Genomic DNA, 23,335 nt, shown 5'->3' with positions numbered 1-23,335 from the left:
GTTTAAATATCATGAACTAGCTATATTCAATTCTAGTTATTTTGCAATTTATTTCATAGTAAGCGATTCCGACAAACATCCATGGCTTTCTTTCTGAAGACAGGTCTTTCTATGTTCAGGATTATGCAAATTGAGCTCTCTTAGGTGAGGTCTCTCTATTCCTACATCTGTACAAAATAGATGAATAAATGTAGCACCACATCTACTAGTCTATATTTCATTTTTTCTAAAAACTGATTTAGGTGTTAGTTTTCAAGAAACTGCATTTCATTGGGCGGTACTGTATTGTTCCCAACTAAACGACTTCCACACTGAAGTATCACAAGAATACCCAAGTGTTTTCTTAATCCAGGAGTCTAGAATGTGTAATTGATTAATCGTGTGGTCTGTCATCAGTAGGCTGTGTGGGAAACAACATTACCAAAACACTAACAACCTCGGAAATGTGATAGTGATAGTTTCTGGAAAAATATACATCATCTTGACAGAGAAAAATTATGGTATGACATGATATCTGTGTCTTTGTAGGAAGGTTACCTTGGACTCAAATATATATTTAGGAAAGCTTTAAAAAAGCAATTGCTCAATGGAAAGTCAGGAACTAAAGATTTTTTTCCAAATGACCTTACAAAGATAATTCCTACAGTAAATATATACGTGTACGATGGCTGTCGTATTTACTCTCAAAACTGGATTGCTGTGAGGAGTGCCCTGCACTGAAGGCAGGGATTTGGCTTAGTATGAACATATCAAACATACCAGATTTGTACCTACACTTCAGCACGCTATGCTCTATATTCAGTATTTTACTCCATTTTTTATAATCATGCCACCGCAGACAGGAACCACTCATTTGCAAATCAGCCTTGGGGCCTGATTTAGAAATTGACGAACGTGTTACTCGTCACAACAGTGATGGATGTCCTGTTTGCCGAAATCTGAATCCCATAGGACATAATAGAATGTACATTTCAGTAGACAGGATTTCTGTCACAGTTGTGACAGGGTAGAGCGCCTGCCAATATCTAAATCAGGCCTTTGGTCCAGGTCCAATAGGGAAAATTCAGTCCAAAATGCCAGAGTCCATATCCCGCCTTCAAAGGAGCAAAGGCCCACATGGGGCATATTCTTTATCTAAATTCTACTGAGAAAGGTTGGGAATGTAGGACAGGAAGCCTACGAATGACAATAGAACACAATCCCTGTCTTCCCATTCATAGAATGTGTCTTATGATTGCTGTGCTGTCCAGGAAATGCAAATTAAAAATACTGGCAGGTTGTATAATACGTACGCTGCTACATATACATGTGATTTTGTACATTATGACCAGGGCCACTAGTATTTTCCAGCAGGGGAGGACCAATGTAAGTGGTAGGCCTGACTAAATTATGCAACAAGAAAAAGCAAATTATGCGGCATAATGTTACACGTTTTGTGATAGTATCACTTCATTATTTTTCGTTTTTACACATGGTCACACAGTCGGGCAAAGATTACACCTTATTAGTGCCAGGTTGACAACAACCAAATATAGCAATTAGCAACTGAAAGATGACCAGTCAACATTTGTGTAGTGCCTTTGATCTGCGTGTTAATAGTTGTCACTGCATTTTCAGTAACTTTTGATCAATTTGAGTTAGACACCATTTTGGTTTAAAATCTGCAGATAATGCAGCAGATGATGAAGTACATGGCAAATCCAAATAAATGGAAAACACCACGCCTGCCGAATCGCATCATTCTAGTGGCCCTGATTATGACCAGGTTTTGGTGATAATGGGTTACTTTATTAATTTTAATAAGTGATAACTTCAGTTTGGGCATAGCTAGAGAAATGCCTTTTCCACTTATTTGAGTTGTAATTGACAATCCTCTTCAATGGTATATTTAGATTTTAAATTGCTGTTCTGAAAAAGTAACTTTTAGAAAATTGTCATTTTTATGCCCAACCTCAAAGTGCCTTTCTGTCAATATCCAGGGCCACATGACTGATAATGGCTTTCCTGTGGTGTGATGTGTATTCCTTCCAGACAAGGGACAAAAGTGACTTGGATGTGGGGAACTATGTTTCTCTACCGAGCTGGGTGGCCTGAAGGCTGTATACTGGCACTTCCTGATTTCTGAATATGCCTGTCCTGTAGCTAACAAATGCAGACCTCACCTGGGCCTGACTTTCCTTTGTTTCCCTAGACAGATTGCAGCCAAACCCAGGGAAAAGAAAAGCAGTGACCAGACCAGTTTGCGGGTAGGCAAAGGGTGGATCCCCCGACAAAGGCTGGCTCTCGGTATACATTTGGCATCATCAGAACCTCTCATGAGAACACTCCTATAGTTGTGGAAACTCAGAAGGACTGTCCTGCAGTCTGAAGGCTGAAGGAAGCCTGGACCCACTTGCCTTGAACCCAGGACCCCAGAAGTGACTCTACAGGTCAGTTCGATTACACCCCGCTTAAGCTACAGGGAAACAACAAGCTTTCAAAAGCCTTTACCTGCAACTGCTCAACTAACCTGGACCAAATGGACCTTCCTATGCCCCACAGCTGGCCTCTGCTGGATTGAGTCCTAACACCCAAGAGGTGCACAATAGGACCTGGACTCTTGACAGGTATTAGGGTGTACTAATACAACCTCAAAACTGCAAGAATTGAACTCCAGGGGAAAGATCAGAGGTTCTAGGCTCTTCGCAATGAAAAGAACCATTCCTGATCCCCTTGTAGACAGGAGTGGACCTAACTGAGGCCACCGTGAGACCTGCATTCATCTTCCGACAAGACTATGTAGGATACAAACCCCAGACTTTGCCGCCAAGATCTCTTCGAGTCGAAAATAACTGCCCCGCAACTCCAGCTAATGTGAAGTTCTGATTGTTGACCAGCTCTTCAAGCTGAAGCCAATTGAACCATCAATGTGGGGTTCTCACTAAGGTTTGGGACTTTAGCAGCCCATCGCCAACGACCCTTTTTCGCATTCTGCCTGCAGTCCGACTGTCAATGACCTCATTGATGATTGTTTCTCATTTGAAAAGTGAACTAAGTTTGAAGGTGAACTTTTCACCTGGTTACCCTCATCTCAGTTTCCAATCTGGACTCCATCACAGTCAGCCTTCAATTTTGACTTTGAACTGGTCAAGAGCAAATATTTATTAAAATATACTCAATTTTTCTGAATTGGTATGGGATTTATTTTGTACTGTGCTTTCACTTTATTACTATTTGAGCGCTGCAAACAGATTGCCTTTAAGTTGAGCCTGACTGCTTTTGTGTCAAACGACCAGAGGGTTAAGCATAGTTTTATTTAGGGATTTTAGTGGTTCGCCCTGAGAAGGGTCGTGTTTATTACTTGAGTGGGGCTCCTACCTCTCTCAACTGATACTTCATTTCGCAATGACGGCATTCCCTAAATGGGAATATGAACAAGTGAAATGGGGCTGTCAGAATTTTAACTTGTCCTTAAAAACAAGTCTCTGAACCAGGGCTCATATTGGAGAAATAGCTGTAGACAAATCATTCATTAAATGGAATTATGAACTAGTTGGAGCTGTCAGAATTTTAATTTCTACTGAATAACAGGTCTCTGGGGTGGTGTTCATACTGGAAAAATAGCCATAGACATGGCAGTCCCCAAATGGGAGCAGGAACAAGTGAAATAGTGTTGTCAGCGTTTGAACGTGTCCTGAATAACAGGTTTCTGGGCTAGTGATCAGAACAGGGGCTTCATGAAACTGGAGCCCCCCCCGCAAAGAACACGAGAGGGCCCCTGTCCGAACTCACTCAGGCCGGGTGCTGTGCCGAGGGGACCGCTGGAGCTCTGTTCCCCCCACTCCCGCAGAGCAGGGGCCTTTGTTACACCACCGGCTCAAATTGGAGAAACAGCCATAAAGATGGCATTCCCTAAATGCAAATATAAATGAGTGAGTTGGGGCTGTCCAAATGTGAACCCGTACTGAATAACAGATCTCTGGGCCAGTGCTCAGACTGGAGAAAAAGCCTTATGGATGGCATTCCCTAAATGGGAATAAGAACAAATAAAATGGGTCTGTCAGAAGTCGAACCTGTTCTCAATATCAAGTCTCTGGACCTTTGCTCAGAAGGGAAAAATAGCTGTAGAGTCGTCATTCCCAAAATCGCCTTATGAAAAAGAGAGTCATACTGTTAGGTATCAAACTGTCCTGAATAACAGGTCTTTGGACCAGTTCTTTGACTGGAGAAATAGCCATAGGCACAGCATTTCCTTAATAGAAATATGAACGAGAACTCAGGGTTGTAAGCAATCGGACCTGTCCTGAATAACAGATCTCTGGACCAGTGCCCGGACTGGAGAAACAGCTGTAGACACAACATAATCTAAATGAAAAATACCACTTTCGATATCACCTGCCAAAAATGACATCCCTTCATTTTGAAACAACAAAATGAGAGAATTTACGTTTGATATGACAGTCAACTGCACACATGATGGGGTGTGGCCCAATCCTGCCCATGTAAGATAGCAAGTTTCTAAGGACTAAAAGTAATTTGACACTGCAACATCATCATTTAAGTTAGATATACCATAGCTGATGGACAAGTACAGGCATGCCATGTTTGATACCTTCAGGCTGACTTGCCTCTTCAGCACAAGGGACATTCGTACTCATATTGGAGAAAATGTAACTAGAAATCACAGAACACAACTTTCCTGCTGGCTTAAATGTGTGGATAGAGTCAAGCATTGCATGAGGCATCTTGACAGCTGTTGACTGAGAACATAGTCCCGTATTGTGGTTGGAAGATTGTCAGTGCAGCCCTGGACTGGTTAAACTTACTTTGTGCATCATTTGATTCCTGCATTCAAAGGATGCACAAAGGGAGAAGAATTCAATCCTGGGTTGACTTCTCCCTCCCTTGAACAACAACTAAACAAGGTTCTTGAATCGTGATTACTTTTTGCCATTGTCATTTTTTGGGCACTGAGACCAGGGTTAGGAGGGAAATTGCCAGCAGCAGCAAAAGGAAAGCAATGGAAATCAGCTACGACCTCTAATTGACATCTAAAACAACAGGGATTTAAACATATCCTAAACTGATAATATAACGAGAACCTTTGTCCACTGATTAGTCCTGCGTCAGTGCAGTGAGATCGACCTCGCATTACATACCTTCATATGTATTTATACATTTCATTTACAAGTTTTGCATCATAATTGATAAATGATCGTAAGCATATGCTTCGGGAAGTATTTCTGCAAGCCACAATACCTCTGTTTTATAGTATGTTTCAGGTCACTCACGGACACATAGATGTGGCTGCATCAGCTTTCAGAGTTCCCTCAGGACTTCCCTGCTTGCAAATCTCTAATTGCAACACATCAAGAGCGAATCTAATATTGCTCAAATAATAGCATTTAATGTATGACACTGTTCATTAGATTTGTCTCCATACTGGTGGATCAGATGGCTTTTTAATTCTCAAATTAAATTTGAATTCAGGTCTGAGGCGCAGCCTGTCTGCATGTAGATGCTCGTATTTAAATTACTGTACCGTTTGTGATGATAAATGCATGCATCGGAACCCATTAACCAGCAAAGCCAGAACACAATGGATTGCCAGCCAGAGGACCAGAATAGGGATAATGTCTTATGATAGCCCCTCCACCACCACTCCCTCCCCGTGACCTGCTTGTTAACATCACTGGCGCCGGTATGACAAAGTGCTTTGAACTTCACTGTTATAAAAATTAAATATTGCCCTCAGAGAGGTGTAAATATACAGAATGGGTTTTTATAAGGGGTCTTATTGTCCATTGGAGGGCAAAATTTCAACCATAGGTTCTAAAGTTCAATCTAATAGCAGCAGTCACACCACAGGAGCCCAGCTAATTGCTCACCTAACAAGGAGGACATCACAGCCTCATTGGGGTCGCTCCCATCCTGTTAACTATCACTTCTTGGAGCAATCGCCTCTCTCAAGGGAGCTTGTGGAGCAAAAGAGCACGGATGGAAGACCTTGGTGCATGCATAGAGTTCACAATCAAGCTGAGGTCTACCGACCAAGCACTGTGGGCTCTTCATTAGCAATTATTTCAACTATATGAACATTTACGGAACAGCAGATTCACAACCGTTTTAAAGTAAGGGCATGATTGGGTCTATACCACATTTTCTGTAAGGTTCCTATTTTAGATTGCTGCAAAATTGTTAAACGTGATAAAACTCATGAAACAAATGAAATTATGGACCTGGAGACACAAAAACTGGAACCCGACAAATAGAATGTGTCGACTGTATCCTGTATTTTTCATAGGTTTTGGTTAGATCAACTTTTCAGTGAACTGAGCCCACATGTTTTTGTGTACAATTAAGCTTGTTTAAGAAAATCGCTTGGTGTTAGTTACAATGTGGGACGACCCAGTGCTTAATTTGTAAAGTAATGAGTGCTGATACCCAAGGCTCAGATAAGAAGCCAGCAGTCGGTTCAATCAGCTGTCAGTGCGCCCAATACCACCTACTAATCCAGCAGCTGCCGCTATAATCCACTACCAGACACTTCCTGCCCCTTTATGTCAGGCTTCCACATAACTGCTTTGTCCGTTTCTGACGTTTTTTCGTCTTTCTCTTCCCCGGTTTTTCCGCTTTGTATGTTTCATCCCAGTAACCGTCTGATGAGGAAAAATAAGAGCCGGTCCCCAAAAGTGAGTGCCAGTGCCCCCCACCAGCGACCACCAGCTCAAATGAAGCACGGAAACAACTACACACCCCAAGTGCTTGTTCAGTGAAGAGGGAACCATGTTTGTGACTTTTCTGCTCTGAAAAGTGGAAGGCTGAGGTAGCAGCCTATAGGCTCTCTTATGCTATAATTGATTAGTTACAATTTGTTTTCTTTCGATCTAGCTTTGGAGGATGCAATGCTAGCAGAATAAGCTTACTCTGGTATAAGGGGGCTTCGTGCCTAAACGCGTGCACGTGCATTAATTTCTTTATTTATCCCAGCTGTCAAATTGGTATTTGCATTTATTGAGTGAACGCGCAGTCTTGCGCAGCCTCAGGCAGCTTTATTCGTATCAAGGTGATTGATCGAACTACTCTGCATTTTAATGTAGCCTCTTTGTTGTGGTGACTGGCAGCAGGCAGTCCTTTACCAAGTCCCACAATCAGTTAAAGTGTATGTGTCCCTTACGCAGGAAGGTTTTCGCAAAATATTTGTTTACAAAGGTGTGGCTGGGTATTTAAGTTGTGCCAACCAAGCCAGGAAGAAAAAGAGCACAGCCTTTGTTATGGCCTCTATCAAGCGGGAAAGACATCAGATAGTTTATGTCAATGAATGTTTCCAAGAAACCTAAAAAGACACATCGTGCCGGATTCATATTTTTTCATGGATTTCCACCTATCTGGGGATTGACAAAAATCCATACGATTATGCAGGAACATCTGCACCTCCTTTCCTAAACATATTGTTAAGAATTGTCTGCAAGTTGGACACCCCCAAACGCAATTACAGTGGGTTTGCCGATCTGCGCATCACATATTCTTTTTTTTTCCACAGATAAATTTTTTCTGTTTTCCCTTCTCATTTCGGCAATTGAAACTATAGAATTCATACATTTACATGTCTAAGCACTAGATAACTTGCATCAAAGGGAACATCAATTTAAATATTTAAGAGGTGGCACAAGTAAGTGTCACTGTGATTATGTGCAAGAAAGCCTACCTACCCAACGTTAAAAAATAAAGAATTGCCAGTCACTTTACAATTCTGAGATCCAATGTGATCTTCAAACTTCTCAGTGACTTGCAATGTCCCTTTATTGAATGGTTTAAAATAATTTCATAGCAAAAAATGTATCACTATAAGTTCCTAATTTCATTGAATATTTTATTAGTGAAGGAAAAACATCCCAGTGCAAAAACAGAAATTTCATATTCACAATAACTGTCTCAAAAGGAGTCTCAAAGAGAACTTACCGTGGCTGTGCCAGAGACAGTTTGTGCATTTGTATCCGTTGCACTCTGTTCAGAGTGTGACTGAGGAGGCGGGTACATGTTTAACGTGTGCTCTGTCACTGTGGTCTGCCCTGTGTAGTCTGGAGCTGGATGTGGGTGTGGAGTTGTGTATTCTGCAGGGATGCCATTCTGAGGTGGGGCAAACTGGGCCGAGGCATAAGGCTGCGCCATTGTGTCTGGAGGTGCTGTCGCTTCCTGATTTCCCTGAAAGACACAATACAACAATACATTATTTTCTTCTTGCTACAAAAGCAGAGAGTATACAGTTATGTAAAGAACAGATTATGATTCATTCAGAGCTTCACCAGCTTACAAACACATTTGTTCAGCTTAGAATCCTTTTGAAGGAGCGCACCCTTTAATGTGTCACAAATCCCCAGTGTAATGTAACGTAATGTAATGTGGATTTGTTGAGTGTGGCCTGTCACCCATAAGGGCATCCAGGCACTCAATTGATGAGTGTAAATGTGTGGTGAGGCTGTGCTTGAATACCGGCAGTCTTAATGGTCCAACAAGACGACTAACTGAATAGCCAGGTATTCAGCTTCTTGTGGAATTCAAGCAGTGAGGAGGAGTCCTTCATGTGTTGGGGAGCTCATTCCAGGATCTTGAGGCTTTCTAGGAGAATGATTGACCACCTGTTTTACTTCTGTGGATGTGGGGGGGTGCAAATGAGAATGATGCTGAGGGAAGTTGTCTGGTAGGTTGATGGACGTGAATCCCTGAGTGAGGTATGCAGGTTCCATGTTGTGTAGTGACTTGAAGGCAGTCAGTAATTTCTCATCCTACTAAGGATTCACAGCCCATATCCTTAGGAGCCATAACACAATCAACTTTTCAGGACTGCCCATGTATATCTATCATGCTAGTGATAACCTCACATAGTCCTGTTGCGCATGTAGAACAATGCTCTCTCACAGTATTTCTTAGGAACTGCAGAGATAGACCCTTGTCTGACAACACTGGGAATAAATCAGTAGAAATCCATGCACCATAGATACGTGCCTAGAGACTTGCATACAAAATGATCAAATATTGGAGTGTTTGAAGTTTCCATAGAGCACTATGTGCACTCATCCTTTTACAAGACTAACATTAAGGTGTTAAAAACATATTGGAAACGTCATGGGTACATTTATTCCACCATTTCCTTGGGTCATTCCCCTTAAAAAATATTGTTGTGGATAGTGCAACAAACTACCCAGATTTATATGTGACATAAGTGGAATCTGCCATGTGAAAGTTCTGTAAAAGCTTATTTTGATCATAATTTTGAATTCTGTAATTGTTAGATTTATGTAAGGCCACACAAATTATGTGATTTGGACCCACATTGAGGTCAACATCAAGAACCTTAGAGAAGAAGAATAGACTTGGTAATCTTGTTAGACACAACCAAGTATGAGAATTTACACCATTCAGTTTGGCGTTAGGTAGAAAGAGGCACAAATATTTAAGGATTCTACAATCATTTAAGAGCAATCACATCACCCTAATGTCAGTCTTTTCCTTAAAACCTGTTCTCTACAGAATTGAAAGCAATGAAAAAAAGACAACATTTTTGGATAATGTTCACGTCATATAGTTTTATCATTTCATAAAATCATTTCTGTTGTGGTTAGTTCCAGTGTGCACCACGTGTCCACATGAGTATGAAATCTCTCATCTGTTATAGGTACAGCTCAAAATTCTCTTTTGCAAATGTATTTTAAATGTATTTTACAAAGACAATGGGGGTCATTCTGACCCTGGCGGCCAGTGGCCGCCAGGGCCACCGACCACGGGAGCACCGCCAACAGGCTGGCGGTGCTCCCACGAGCATTCTGACCGCGGCGGTTCAGCCGCGGTCAGAAGCGGAAAGTCGGCGGTCTCCCGCCGACTTCACGCTGCTCGGGGGAATCCTCCATGGCGGCGGAGCGCGCTCCGTCGCCATAGGGATTCTGACACCCCCTACCGCCATCCTGTTCCTGGCGGGAACAGGATGGCGGTAGGGGGTGCCGCGGGGCCCCTGGGGGCCACAGCAGTGCCCATGCCAATGGCATGGGCACTGCAGGGGCCCCCGTAAGAGGGCCCCACTGTGTATTTCAGTGTCTGCAATGCAGACACTGAAATACGCGATGGGTGCAAACTGCACCCGTCGCACCCCTGCAACTACGCCGGCTCAATTCTGAGCCGGCGTCCTCGTTGCAGGGGCATTTCCTCTGGGCCGGCGGGCGCTCTTTTGGAGAGCGCCCGCCGGCCCAGAGGAAATGTCTGAATGGCCGCCGCGGTCTTTTGACCGCGGTGCGGTCATTTGGCGGCTCCCTCCAGGCGGGCGGCTCCCGACGCCCGCCGGGCTCAGAATGAGCCCCAATGTCTTGATATCGACAAGCCAGTGAATCAGTAGAAAAGTTGGCAGACAATATTGAAGTGGTGCACTTGCTGGACTGCTGTTGCTTCAAGATGCTGCTCTGTTAGGGGAAACAGCTTTACAAAGATGCTTTTACCATGCAGTCCTTTACCACAAAGCCTTTACCACGTATGTCTTTACCATGTATGCCTTTATCTAATATGCCTTTATCATGCATGTTAAGCACATTTATGTTAATGTAAACTGCAAATAGCTGTAAGGCTAAGTTTAGGGTAGATAGTGGTAAAGGGAGACAAGGGTAATTTTAGGGTTTAAGGATCGGTTGTGGTAAAGAGAGATAAGAGTAATTTTAGGATTTAGGAGTGGTTAGTGGGAAAGGGTGATAAGGATAATTTTAGCGTTTAGGGGTAGTAGGAGTAATTCAAGTGATTAGTAGAGTTAAAGGGTGGTAAGGGTAATTACATGACCTAGAGGTGGGTATTGGTAAACGGTGGTAATGGTAGTGTTAGGGTTTGGGATGGTAAGGGTAAATTTAAGATTTAGGGGTGGGTAGTAGTAAAGGAAGTATAGGGGTAAATTTAAAAAAGTGGGGACCTTGTGGGTGTTTCTCCTCAAAAAGAAAATATAACTGTAAGATTACTTTTGCACACACACACACACACAGACACCAACACATACACACACATATGTATGGGTTTTATTTATCTTAACTATGACATGCAAAGTAAAGGCATGCGTGGTAAAGGCTTCTGCACTGTAAAAGCATGCATTGTAACAGATGGGTGGTAAAGACACACATGGTAAAGGCATGCATTGTGAAATCATACAGCCCCAGTTAGACACCTATTGTAAAGACCTCACAAATGTTCACTTCCAGTCATGAGTTAGAAGCTTTTTTGGCTCACAAATTTCAATAAAATATCAAACTTTTTAGTCAAACTCGTGGCAGTCAGCAGATTCTGCATCTCGCCTCTGCTCTCTGATAACTGCAGTGATAATGCAGACAACAATACACTTGCTGAGGCAGGCAGATGCTATGATTAACATTGTTACTTCCTTATCTGCCTACCTTGCCCAGTCCTTACACAAAGAACTCCACTTCGACCATGGTCCAAATTTCACACATACTAGAGTAAACAGGCATAGGCAAAGCCAATAGGTCTCACCTTTGAACCTAATGGTTTCCCAATAGTTTCCATCCATGCTACATAGCATTGCTGATGTTATATACCATGACTAAAGATTTTTTAAAGCTTTTGACACAGCCAAAAACAAAAAAAGCAGCAAAGCAATTTTGTAGGTACACTCGCAATACATATGCGCACCTTCAAAATGATCCGGGCACTTTTTTTTTAATTTTAGCTACCAATCCAAGTTAGATTAGTACCTAACAAGAAAAATGTGCAAAATCATTTTTTGAAAGCAGGAAGGAAGAAGCAACTCTAAGGGCAAAGCAAACGGGAATGAAGCAACACACTGGAAGAGGGTGCTTAATTGACATGGGGTTCCGGGGCCGGTAGCAACACAGGGGGAACAGATGGGGGCAGAACGTACTCAGGACATAGGATGGGGAAAAGATACAGTGAGAGAGCGAAGTAGAGTGCTAGGAGGGAGCAAACAGATGAAAAAGAGCAACACAGAGCTGGTGGAGAGAAGCACAGGTGAAAGAAAGCAACTCTGGGTTAGTGTTGTGGGAAGCACATATTTGAGAGAGAGGAACATCAAGGGGCAGCGGAGGGGGTGAAGATAAGTATATGAGGGAGAGCGCTGGAAAACATATGCACTCTCATAGAGCTTTTAAATTAAAAGGAAGAGTAGTGCCTGAGAAGTGAGCAGTGGAAGGACACGTAATGCATCCATGCTCCACAGGAAGAACAAACACAAAAAGAGGAAGAAGTAAGGAAATCTGAGTCACAATGCAGCCAACCAGTGGTACTCAATGGGTGGGCTCTAAGCCACTATAAGCTAAGAATACATCTTGCAATTGACAGCACGTGCTGTCTAGTAAGTGGGACCTAAAATATTTGGATTTAATACTCTAATATGGCTGAAGTCTCTCTTCGTGAATGATGAATTTGGGATTAACTCTGAAAACCTGCTTTGAAAACCAACATATATATATATATTTATATATATATATACTCAATTTTTACATTTCTGTCCCCACTACACCCTGTTAAATAGGTTTGTGATGAGGAAGACTAGGAGTTGGTGTGATTAAGATTACCCGTAAATAATCTGACCATTCCTACAGTCCCTCATACCTATTTTATGACACGTTTGCGCACATGTTGCAGAGACAATGTAGATTATATATTGTAATGGTTCTAAGTAACCTTGTAATAAATTCATTGTGAATTGTGTAAATGCCATAATCATTGGCACTGCCCAATTCTGTATTTTATCAATTGTTTCACACAGTATGAGAATAGAAGCAGAGACTGTGGCCATGGCCCCTTCTGCTTATGACCCGCTGTGTTTTATCACTAGTTTTTACAGTTAAAAGCATAAGTAATGGTCAGGATCCAAGGGCATGTCTCTAAAATATGCCTTTCTTAGCTAAAGGCAAGCATCCCTCAAACATATTCAACTAATTTAGACACAATTGTCACTGCTTTGGGACTAAGAATTGTGATGGACTGGACCTGAATGGTGAGGAATGAACCTCGATGGTTGGCTAAGATATTCAAGGTTAATTAATATAAAAATAAACAGAGTGAAAACAGCCATTGTTTTAAAGAAGAGAGGAGAAACATTCACTCTACAAGTTAACTTAAGACAGTGTCCCGCAACTGTTTGTCAACAGATTTCAACATAGATAATAAATGCCTCTCCTATATCAACTGAACATTAAAAAAAATGAAAGATAATTTACACAAATCAAAAGTTAAAAACCCCAGTGTGCCGTGATGGGCTGCCAAATATTATATTAATATAGATGCAGCACCTTTGGAAAGAGGTCACTTATTTGGGAATTTCTTGTCATTTGCTGTCAAAGTGCGAAACGTGTCTTTGACTTAATTATCCTTGAAGTTTTCAACTGTATCATTTGAGTGTCTTTGAGTAGTGAAACTATAGTTCTTTTTGACAGCATGCTTTTCATACGATAGTTAAAACGCCAGTGAAGATTAAATTAAATGTTAATATAATCCTCCGGGGAGTGCATATACTGACTCCATCTGAAAGTATCAGCCTTGCAAAGCTTTTTTGTTGAAGAACCTAACATGCTGAAATTATGAAACAGAAATTAGTTTTTGTAATATGTTCCTGTTTTTCGCACATTAGGAAAAGATGGAGAACTTAGAATGACCTCGATTTATTTGTTTTATAGTACATGCTTCTATGGTTATAATTTGAAAAGAGCATGCTGTCAATTTCAATAATGAAGCGTGGTATGTGAAAAGCTTATTCAGCATTAGATGTAGTTACAATATTTGTTTTTTTTGTGCATGAAAATAGGGCTTTTCTGATTCCTCAGTACCATTTCTTATCTAATTTGATATCATGATGTAGGAGACGCGGATTCAAGACTTCAATTTTAATTAAAAAATGCAATTTGGATAGTGCTGGGAATAAAACTTCTGAAATAAGATCACAGACCAGTTTGCAAATAACCAATGCTCATTTTTTCAAACTGCCGTTTCCAACATTTCTAGAAATTACCTCTACCCCAAATAAAGTCCATTCCTCTTTAACCCTGGCACTGTAGAAAAAAATAAGAACTTAAGGGGCAAGGGTGGTTTTAATTAATATACCCTAGCAAAAAGCTAAAAACAGGTATTCAACCTGATTGTAGGGACAAAAGTTAATCCATAATCCTGTTCAAAAAATCAAAAACCATGGCATAATCCTGATGCACAAACCAAGAGCTGTGACAAACTAATTATCCTTAAACCAAGAGTTGAAACTAAATCCTAATTGCACAAGTGAAAGTTGGTGGATAAATTAGAGGGTGTGATAAATAACTAGGGCGCAGTTTTGAACATACGACAATGGGCAAATGCACTGTCCTAGCATACATTCCAGAGGTCAAGAACAATTCTCCCTATACTCCAAGAGGCTCGTTAAAAATAGATCGTAAGGCTAAGAGACAGTAGATTTAGCAGGGATTAGGGCAAGAGTCATAGCATTGCCCTTAACCAAATGTCAAACGCTGGGATGTTACCCAAACCTTCAAACCAGAGCCCAGACACAATCATGCCCCTAATTCCCCATCCCACACATACTCCTGACTCTGAATCCATGGCACCAGGTGTCATCTATGTCAGCCTGCATTTTTGATTTGGATATAGAACTATGCTATAAGATGTAAGTAGCTATGACCTCCAGGCCTACAACTTTCAACATCTGTATCACACTCTCCTCTTTATCTATACAAAGGGCTGTCTAGACATCACTAGCACTTTTTTTGCTCACCTCTGAAATAAGTCAGTTTCATTCATCTTTGTTCACTTCTCCGTCTGACAAATGTTGACTTGTTAATCATAATGCTCTTCCTATTGTGAATTAATTATATTTCCATGAAGACAGAGGTGTCACCAAAGTTTCCTGTATGTTCACTTGAATAATGAACTCCATCTCTCCACCTCGTACATGCTTGTTTGATCCCTTCTACCACCAATGTAATAGAGAGGTTTCTTTCCTGCAACTCCACCACTCCTGTGCCCATTGTGTACGGGATAGTTTAAAAAGTCTGCTCACTTTTTACATAATAGGCCACAGTTTGCATGTACTCCATCTTGGACTCACTAAAGGAACCCACCAAAAACCGGTTGCACTCTTGCAATGAAAATACACTGAGGTCTACTCCATTGCACCTCATCCTATCTCTCATAAAAAGTAGATACATTCCATACTATTGGTCACCTTGACTATTGCAAGTAGGGACAGGGATTTTTCTAAATGGGTGCCTAGTGTTATATCAGAATATAGTCATACTGGACTCTGCTGAACTCTTTCACCTCCCTTGTCCCTCTTCTCCTTTTTTACTCTTCTTCTTGACATTTATTAATAATTGGAAACTCATCCCTTGGCTCTTTATTCCAATTAAAACAGCATTGGCAATGCCAATACATCTGGCTTTAAAGGAATGTTGTCTGGTAATGTGAAGGGGTACATGTAGCATGGGAATGGATATGCATTTATGTGGCATCAAAGAATGGTAGAATGATATTGGTGTAGGTTAAAAGGTCAGGTGCCAGTTACACTGTCAAGCCAGACCTAAAAATTCATATAGGTCAATGACTGCCCTCTTCTATGTGGTGCTGCCTAAGACAAACACCATAAATTATCTAAGGCACTTTAATAGGATTACAATGCAGAGGGGGCCGCTGCGCATGTCAAGGGAGGGTGGGGGGATGACAAGGAGGGGAGAAAACAAAAAATAAAAATATATATATTTTCTTTTTTAAACATACCCTTTTCGCCATTCCTGCCATCTTCTGTTGCCTCCTGCTGCCTCCCTCCTCTTTCACTGGGACACCAGCACAGGCTCCTCAGCAATCCTGGTGCTGCTTTCGTGCTAAACCTAGCATGAAAGCAACGTTAGGTTGGTCTGAGCAGCAGTGACTGCCGCTCAGACCTGGGGTCTGTGCAGTTTCTCCAGCTGGCTGTTATGCACAGCTGGGCTAGAGAAACCTAAGTACGCATGTGTGTTTGGCCAGCCTGAGATGTCTGGCAAACACACATGTGCATTTAAGTGCACTATTCTCTCCAACCCCGTCCCATGACCCAGCCCTGCCCCTTCCCGTACTGCTTGACTGAGCCAGAAGATGAAAGGTAAAACAATAGTTTAACTATTGTTTTATTTTTCATCTTCTGGTTCTTGGCCAGGGGGGCAACACTCTCCTACCATTGCGGAGGAGCCACCCCTCTTACAATGTCATGTGTATGCCTCTGAAAGTTCAGGCAACTGGATTAATAAAGAAAGTGATCACAGCTGTGTGGAGAACTAGGATGGAAGCACACAACTTCTGTCAAATCACAACATGTACTCCTGACTCCCAACATGTGGGTGGAGCCAGAGCCCCTCTCCTGTTGATTCTCACATATTTGTCTGTTTACTACTGAGCAGTCAAGCCAGACCTTAAAAATGATGCATTAGATCGTGACCCCCTGTTTATTTCATACTATTTGGTTAGATTAAATTGATAAGCAGCAGTGGAGTTTCTAGTTGAACAGAGAAGTGTGCACTGGCCAAACGTCTGAGACAGGCTGCCCGTTCTATTCTCAGCATTCTTTCCATAAGAATGTTCTGGCCTTACTTTGGACTTTGCCAACAACGGATACCTGAAGCAGTCAGGAATTCTTGCAAGTGTGGGAAATGGTGGGGGCGGGTGCAAAGCTTCAGTTTGATTATTATGTAGGAAGGCCTGGTTAGATGTCGGTCCTGACTTGAAGTTGACAATCTATCTTCATATCCTTGTTAAGCTTGTGAGTCTAGGTGTGGATTACACAACAATATCTAAACTTTCTCTTCACAATTTTTAAAGGCCAAACTCTAAAGTTGTAAAAGTATTGGCTCTGTGCGATAGCACCATTAGGGCCCCCATCACAAGTAGCCCTGAAAATGGCCTGGACTTTTATTACCTCTGCAGTTATGATACAGCGGGAATTGGTAAATCTATAGGTGAGAAAAGCCCAGTTCATTACAAGTGGGACTTTGTGGGTCCCCTCAGAAAAGAGTAGTTAATGGGGGAATCAGTAATTCTGAGTATAATTTCTCACCCCCCCCCCCCTGTATTGTCACACTGATATTTTTGGAAGCAAAGCAGATATCATAACTCATACTGGCTCTGTAGCTTCTGTCACTGACACCATAGGAATTAAGAGGCCACTCATAATAAGGCCTAGGGTGCTGCCTGAGTAGGCCTATTTCTTCACGAATCCTACTCTACATACCTCATTACACTTTGCTAGTTCAGCATGAGCAGCCACACTCTGCAGGTGCATCAGGTTCACTATTTTTCGCCTGACTCCTATAAGCCCTCATTCTGCAGGGTGCTGTACTCCATAATCAACCACAAATGGCTAGGTTGCACCAAAGAAGGAATTATAACTGTTGCAAAGTTACTGCAAGCAGCAGTTTCCCCCTCTTGTGTTCTGGTAGAAAAATCCTGGAAATGTATAGAGGGAAGGCAGAAGAATTCTAGTTTTCTATCTCCTAAAGGGAGCAATCGTGGTAGTATCACATCCTATATACAGTACCACCCATTGTTTGACTTAACGTTACCTTTCCCTCCTGGCAGATTTGTATTCCTCCAGCCTTCTCCTCAGCAGGCATAAATTGAACACGCAGGGCAGCGGGGCCCCCAGCAGCATTTATGCAGGTGCATTTCATCAGAAGGCTTTAATACTACCTTGAGTGCTAAAACAGATGTTACCAAACCCCCACTGTTTCTCATTAACGGTGACAGCAGTTCCACAAGACCCTGATTAATATTTGCTGTATTCACACACACAGCTAATTACGGCTAATATTTAATTAAGAGAACTGGGCTTTTCGATAATTTCTCACTAGCAACTTTCAGTATTGTACTACAGTGTTCCTACAAGTAGAGGCCTATGGGCCATGGAATTTGATCTCCCTACAGGCCACCGTCTTCAGATTGTCCTTCATCGGTCATTAGATTTGTGGACTGCACGTGGCGCGAGGATCCCTTATAAAGCAATCCCCGGCAGACGTGAAGAGAACAAAAGATGGCAGGCAGTCAGACTCCGCTCAGTGTTTTGGCCTGAAATCTAATGAAAACCACATTTCAGCTCCAAAAATATGCCTTACGTGGCATAGCACGAAATTGCGCAGACTGCTCGCAGGGAAGTAACTGAACAGAAAAGCAGGGTAAAGGAGAAAGAACATGAAAAATCATACCTTGTGGGTGAAAACAGTCTTCTGGACAAAAATAAATTGAGACCAAAAGATGCCGTACATTTTATCGCCCACATTAAGGCTCGTCAATGTCTATCTCAGTAGTTTTCGTTGGCAGTTTGCAGCAGTTTCCATAAAACAAAAGTTGGATTTTAAGTAGCAAACAATCGAATCAGCACAGCGTGCGTATCTCTATTGAGGTTGTGGAAAAATAACAGGCAGGCAGAGACGGGAGGGAGAGAGATGGATGGACGGTGGATGGATAGATAGATAAACTGGCATTTAAATTAATATATAAAGAAGCAAGGAGCGACATTTGGCTAATGGAGAAAGAGAAAACACAGAAACACGGATACATAGATTGGTAAACCGAAACAGCTGTCTTTTAATCAATGCAAACATGGACACAGACGGAGCTATTGATAAAAAGGAAGTCACACACATTAGCATATATCCCATGTAATGTCAGTGCTACACCTGCCTATATAAATGAAAGAGCGTTCTTTTTTCTGTATTAACCTCTTAAGTAGCATTACGTATGCAAAATGAAGCCTCTCCTACTGTAGTTAAATGAAGCAAAGACATCTCTTTCCTCTAGGCGGGGAAACAAAGCCGCATAAGAGAAGAGCACACATGCTGCTGTTAACCTGCTGCTTGCGGGGTGTCTCGGCTCTAGATACCAAGCATTGCGGGGGCTGGCACCGCAGCGAGAGCAGCGGCAACTCAAGGTGCCTGCTGAACGACTCGAGCAGCGAACGGAGACTCTGGAGGTTCGGGACAGATTAACCCCAGCCGGCACGGCTCCCTGTAGCAAGTAGCAACCCCGGTGCCAAGCGAAAAAGAAAGTGAAATACCTGCTGCACCATGCTGCTCCCTCTCTCCTCCATAAACTTAGCAGATGCTCTAGTCCCCGGCCCCGAAGCATCTGCCCAAAGCAGTCATCAATTATGGATGAGGGGGTGTGCGCAGTGTGCGCGCGAGAGCCAGCGGGACGGGAGGATGGAGAGGCGCCGCGCGCTCCCTCCGCCTTTGCTGCTTCTCAGCCTGCTGCCTGCCGGGCTCGCAGCTTTGGTCTCAACTGTGAAAGCGGAGCCTACGTGAGCGAAAACAGACATGCCAGGAGCTCGCAGCAAACTGGTTTAATGAAACGGGGAAAGTAAAGAAACTTGAGTAACGAAACGTGCAACACGATTTGTACAGCAACATTTTGTCAGGCACGTCAATATAGCAATGGCAACGTCATATTGCCCAGTCCTTCAGTTTCTGTCACAGTAGCCCTCATTTTTGGGCAAGCTGATATGCAGCACTCGGAAGAGGACAGAACCACTCAGAAGCGGAGGGGAAACGCTTGCATGATGGTATAATCCCAGAAGTCTGGGACGTAATCGGTGCTCTCAATAGGATATAAAAGGAGCGGGTCTGAAACAGACGTTTTAGCGGACTTGAGGCAAATACGGGAGGGCCTAGTGGATATGGCATGGCATTATGTGCTTACCAAATTCATAACTAGAATCGAACTTTACGAAGAATACACGAATTATTAGGTAGCTATATATTTACGTTATAGTTTATACAGCAGTATCCCAATAGAGGTGGGCGAGTCACTGAAACTCGACTGTGAAGCTTGGCTGTGGCTCAGCTCGAGGTTCTGTTGGAACCCCGAGCCCTTACCGAGCCGAGTTTTCATGTGGATTCTGCCTGCTTCTCTCTTCAAACCCTGGGACTGGTGTTACGGCAAGCTCTGCAGAACCTGGACCTGGCCAACGAAGTTCGCATCCTTGAGTCAGCTCAACCTCCTGTGATTCAAGGTGAATCACTTCATTTTCCGTCCCTGTATACAATGATGTGTAAAGTAACAGATTCTTCTGTAAAGCGCTCCAATAACTTTGGGACAAGTTTGGCTATATAAACTCTGCCACGAATGCACAACTCAGTAAAAACAAAGCTTTAACATGGGAATGTTACTCTATAATAACATGGGCCACTTACAGAGTTTCCATGCAGTGCTTAATTTGTAAATAAAAACGTCCCGGTGCCCAAAGACCTCCTCTGAAATGTGCGGCTGCTGCAATTAAATGTGCGAGCAGGGAATACTGAGGTAGCATAACCTTGAAGCCATCTCGGGCCTCTTCAATACATTTACAGCCACTCCCCGTTCGTTCAGCTCACTCCTGCAGCTTTCTGCTGTCTCCCTTTGAGACACTTTTTCATTTTTCCTTCCTCCGTCTTTCCCATAAGTGTCTTTTGCTCGCAGTGAACGCTTGAGGCAGAAAAATAAGTGCCAGCCCTTAAAAATAAGTGCCAGTGCCCCGCACAGGAAACCACAGGCACAAATTAAGCACTCTTTATATGACAATTGCCATGCATTTTAGTTCACTAATGGTACATGTTTCAAAGCTATCACTTTTAATAAAGTACTTCTCAGTGTCATAGTATAAGGTAACATAATAATGTCAAAGTCCACTTGCTAAAGAAATACATTTTTGAATTTTGAAGAGACTTTATCATATTTTAAGTGAGGTTGGTCTATGATTTACAAACCAAACACTTTCAGGGCTCGGCTCATGCACAGGCTCTAAGATCCGAGCCAGGCCCTTGGCTCAGTGCTGGCTTGGCTCTCCCCATGAATTGTTGACTTGACCGACTCTATAACCCTGGCCAAAAGCAATGCAACCCTTGACAAGGTAAATTTAAAAGTAAACAGCACACTGACTGCTTGATATCACCACCATTGTGGGGGCAGGGCGGTAAGTGCTTATTCCAAAGACGGGGTCACAGCATGGTTTTCTTTCATATTTTATCATACCTTCATGGCTGAATTGCTACTGTTGACAAGATGACCATCTGGAGCGCCACGGCCCTCATTTGATGAAATACCTTAAAGGACTAGTTTGTTTCAGCATCTACCTTTGCTCTTACATTATGATTACAAAAAGATGTGAAAAATATAAAATGGACTCCAAAGATTCGAGAAGTCATGTACTTAGATTTGTCCACATCGTACAGGGCCAATCGGGGTTCATACCCTGCGCTCAAGGACATAACTAGAGCTCACAGAACCTTGACCCAGACCCTGGGCTCGCAGGGTGCAGGCACATACCCTGCTATCCTAAGGCCAGGTCCAATGGCATAATGCAAAATATAGGAGCCACCCTACAGAATGTAAGGAGGGGCCCCGGAGTCTCTCATATCTCTCAGATATCCATTGACTTCTAGCAGAATGGGGCCCCCTGACAGGTTAGAGACACCCTGGATGGCTACCACTCCAACCCATTGGTGACTCATGGATCTGCGTTACAGCTCTAGCCAGGTCAAACCTTCCCCACTCACTAGGCTCAGGTACATCAACCACCCTCATAGAGCCAGAGTGCAACCCATGTGCTTAACTGGCCTAGGTCCTTGAGCCGCATGATTCATAGTCCCTCATGCATGCTGATAATGTGATGAAGCCATACCTTGCTCCAGCTAAGGAGAGTCTCCTAGTTTTGCAAAAGCATGGAAAGCCAGAAGTAAACTAATGTCATGCATGCATCACTTCACCCCTCTTTCGTAAAATGCCCTTTCAGTGATGTTGCACTCTCGTTCTGGAATGGCAGGCAGTAGGTAGAGTATGCTTTTCATTCTGCAAATGCCAAAAATAGAGGGCTTTACTGGACACTGTTTTTATGTATTTTTTATTTTGCTGCGGATCAGCTCACATAGGCCCTGTCTGACTTAATGTAGCATAGTATTTCGAAGTGCCCTCTTCTCACAGTTGAAAATCATGAAATAAGATGGCAACATCTCAGTGACTAATGACAAGAAGTGGCTCGCAAGATCTTAAACAAGTGCATTATGAAGGTCACATGCCACAAGAACAGTGTCAGTCACAAACATGACTGTACACAGTGGCACAAGTTGCAGGGTAATAGCTGCTCGGCAGTTGAACAGCATTGCATCCACAGACCTCCTAGAACACACTGTCCGCGGCCCTGACCTTTCCAGGCCTCTTGGGACATACTAGTTTCAGAACATGACCCGTCAAAGCCTCTGTATCCATCTCACTGGATACACAGCCTGGCCTCTCCATGTCTGTCTGTGGTGCTGCATCCTTTGAGTTCTTTCCTAATACTCTGATAGCGCAGTTCAGACCTTTCAGGTCGCATCGTCTGCACAGCCTGACCTCTCTCGACCTTTCTCCCCATCTCACAGGCTGCATAGCTTAACATTTGTACATATGTCTGCAGATTCTTGCCTTCTGATCCCTCCCTACTACTCTGATAGCAGATCCCGGCACTTGCAGGCCTATCAGGTTGCAGTGGCTGGAGACGCTCTTCCCCCAGGCCTCTCTCTCCATTTCATTGGCTGCACATCCTGCATCTCTCTTTATCAGTCTAAACAGCCTTACCTGTCTCAGTGCCTGCAGATGCTAGTATCTCTCCCTTTTACATTGGCTATGTAGTCAAGAGTAACTGAATGGTCGATTTCCCAGGGTAGTTTTCACTACTTCAAATAAGGTGCACTCCACAGTGTTTCCTGGGCCTTTCAACTCCCTGATTTGAGAGGGTATTCAAAATGTATTACTGCTTTCTGATAGTTGGTGTCCCAAACAACCACAGGGCATGCAGTTTGGCAAGAAATAATTTGACATGAGTATTTTCAATTTAAATAATGCAGCCAAATGTAGTGCAACACACACGTAAATGTGCAGGATTTCATTATGTGCTTTACTTATATTGTTTATAACGGAAAGGCAGTAGAAGCTACACTGCTCAGGTCTACATTTAGAAAAATTAGCTTATAATGCTGGTAAAATGGTTCAGTGTGTTAAATTGTTGCTACTGAATCAGTGTGTGAACTACAGGTCGTGAGCTGATAAATTAGCAAAGGCAACTCACACATGAGTTTCATGAACTTATGGTCATGAGGTTGAGCAGAGTTCCAGAAATTCAGCTCAACTTAAAATTTAGGCACTGCATTTCCCTTTATACAGCTGAATTTTGAAGATGGTGTGGACCGACAAGGGGAGCCAGTGACATTCCATCAGGATCGGGTGTGATGTGATCATCTTTCTTCAATCCCAGGATGAGATGTGCAGGGTCTTGTAGGATGCCCGAAGTGATACCAGGGTGGAGAGTGGGAAGCCATGAAGTAGGACA

General features: G+C 42.8%; 1 protein-coding gene across 29 annotated transcripts in view; it reads right to left on the bottom strand.

The window, feature by feature from the left end:
• The window catches only part of RBFOX1 (RNA binding fox-1 homolog 1), a 788,453-nt gene that overhangs the window by 459,823 nt on the left and 305,295 nt on the right, over positions 1–23,335 (bottom strand). For 27 of the 29 annotated variants that reach the window (XR_011199113.1, XR_011199112.1, XM_069210596.1 and 24 more), the window contains exon 2: positions 7,942–8,184. Coding sequence is in view for 27 of the 29 variants with exons in the window: in XM_069210596.1 (XP_069066697.1) it covers positions 7,942–8,184 (243 nt within the window). In the remaining 2 variants the exon portion in view is untranslated. Of the gene's footprint in view, positions 1–7,941; positions 8,185–19,051; positions 19,225–23,335 lie in introns of those variants that run through there. The other 2 variants (XM_069210602.1, XM_069210599.1) reach the window with 1 other exon arrangement.

Source organism: Pleurodeles waltl, chromosome 10 (assembly GCF_031143425.1).
Source record: "Pleurodeles waltl isolate 20211129_DDA chromosome 10, aPleWal1.hap1.20221129, whole genome shotgun sequence".
In the NCBI taxonomy this organism is placed as follows: domain Eukaryota; kingdom Metazoa; phylum Chordata; class Amphibia; order Caudata; family Salamandridae; genus Pleurodeles; species Pleurodeles waltl.
Note: the sequence above shows the minus strand (reverse complement) of the source record. Positions and strands in the feature narration are given on the sequence as shown.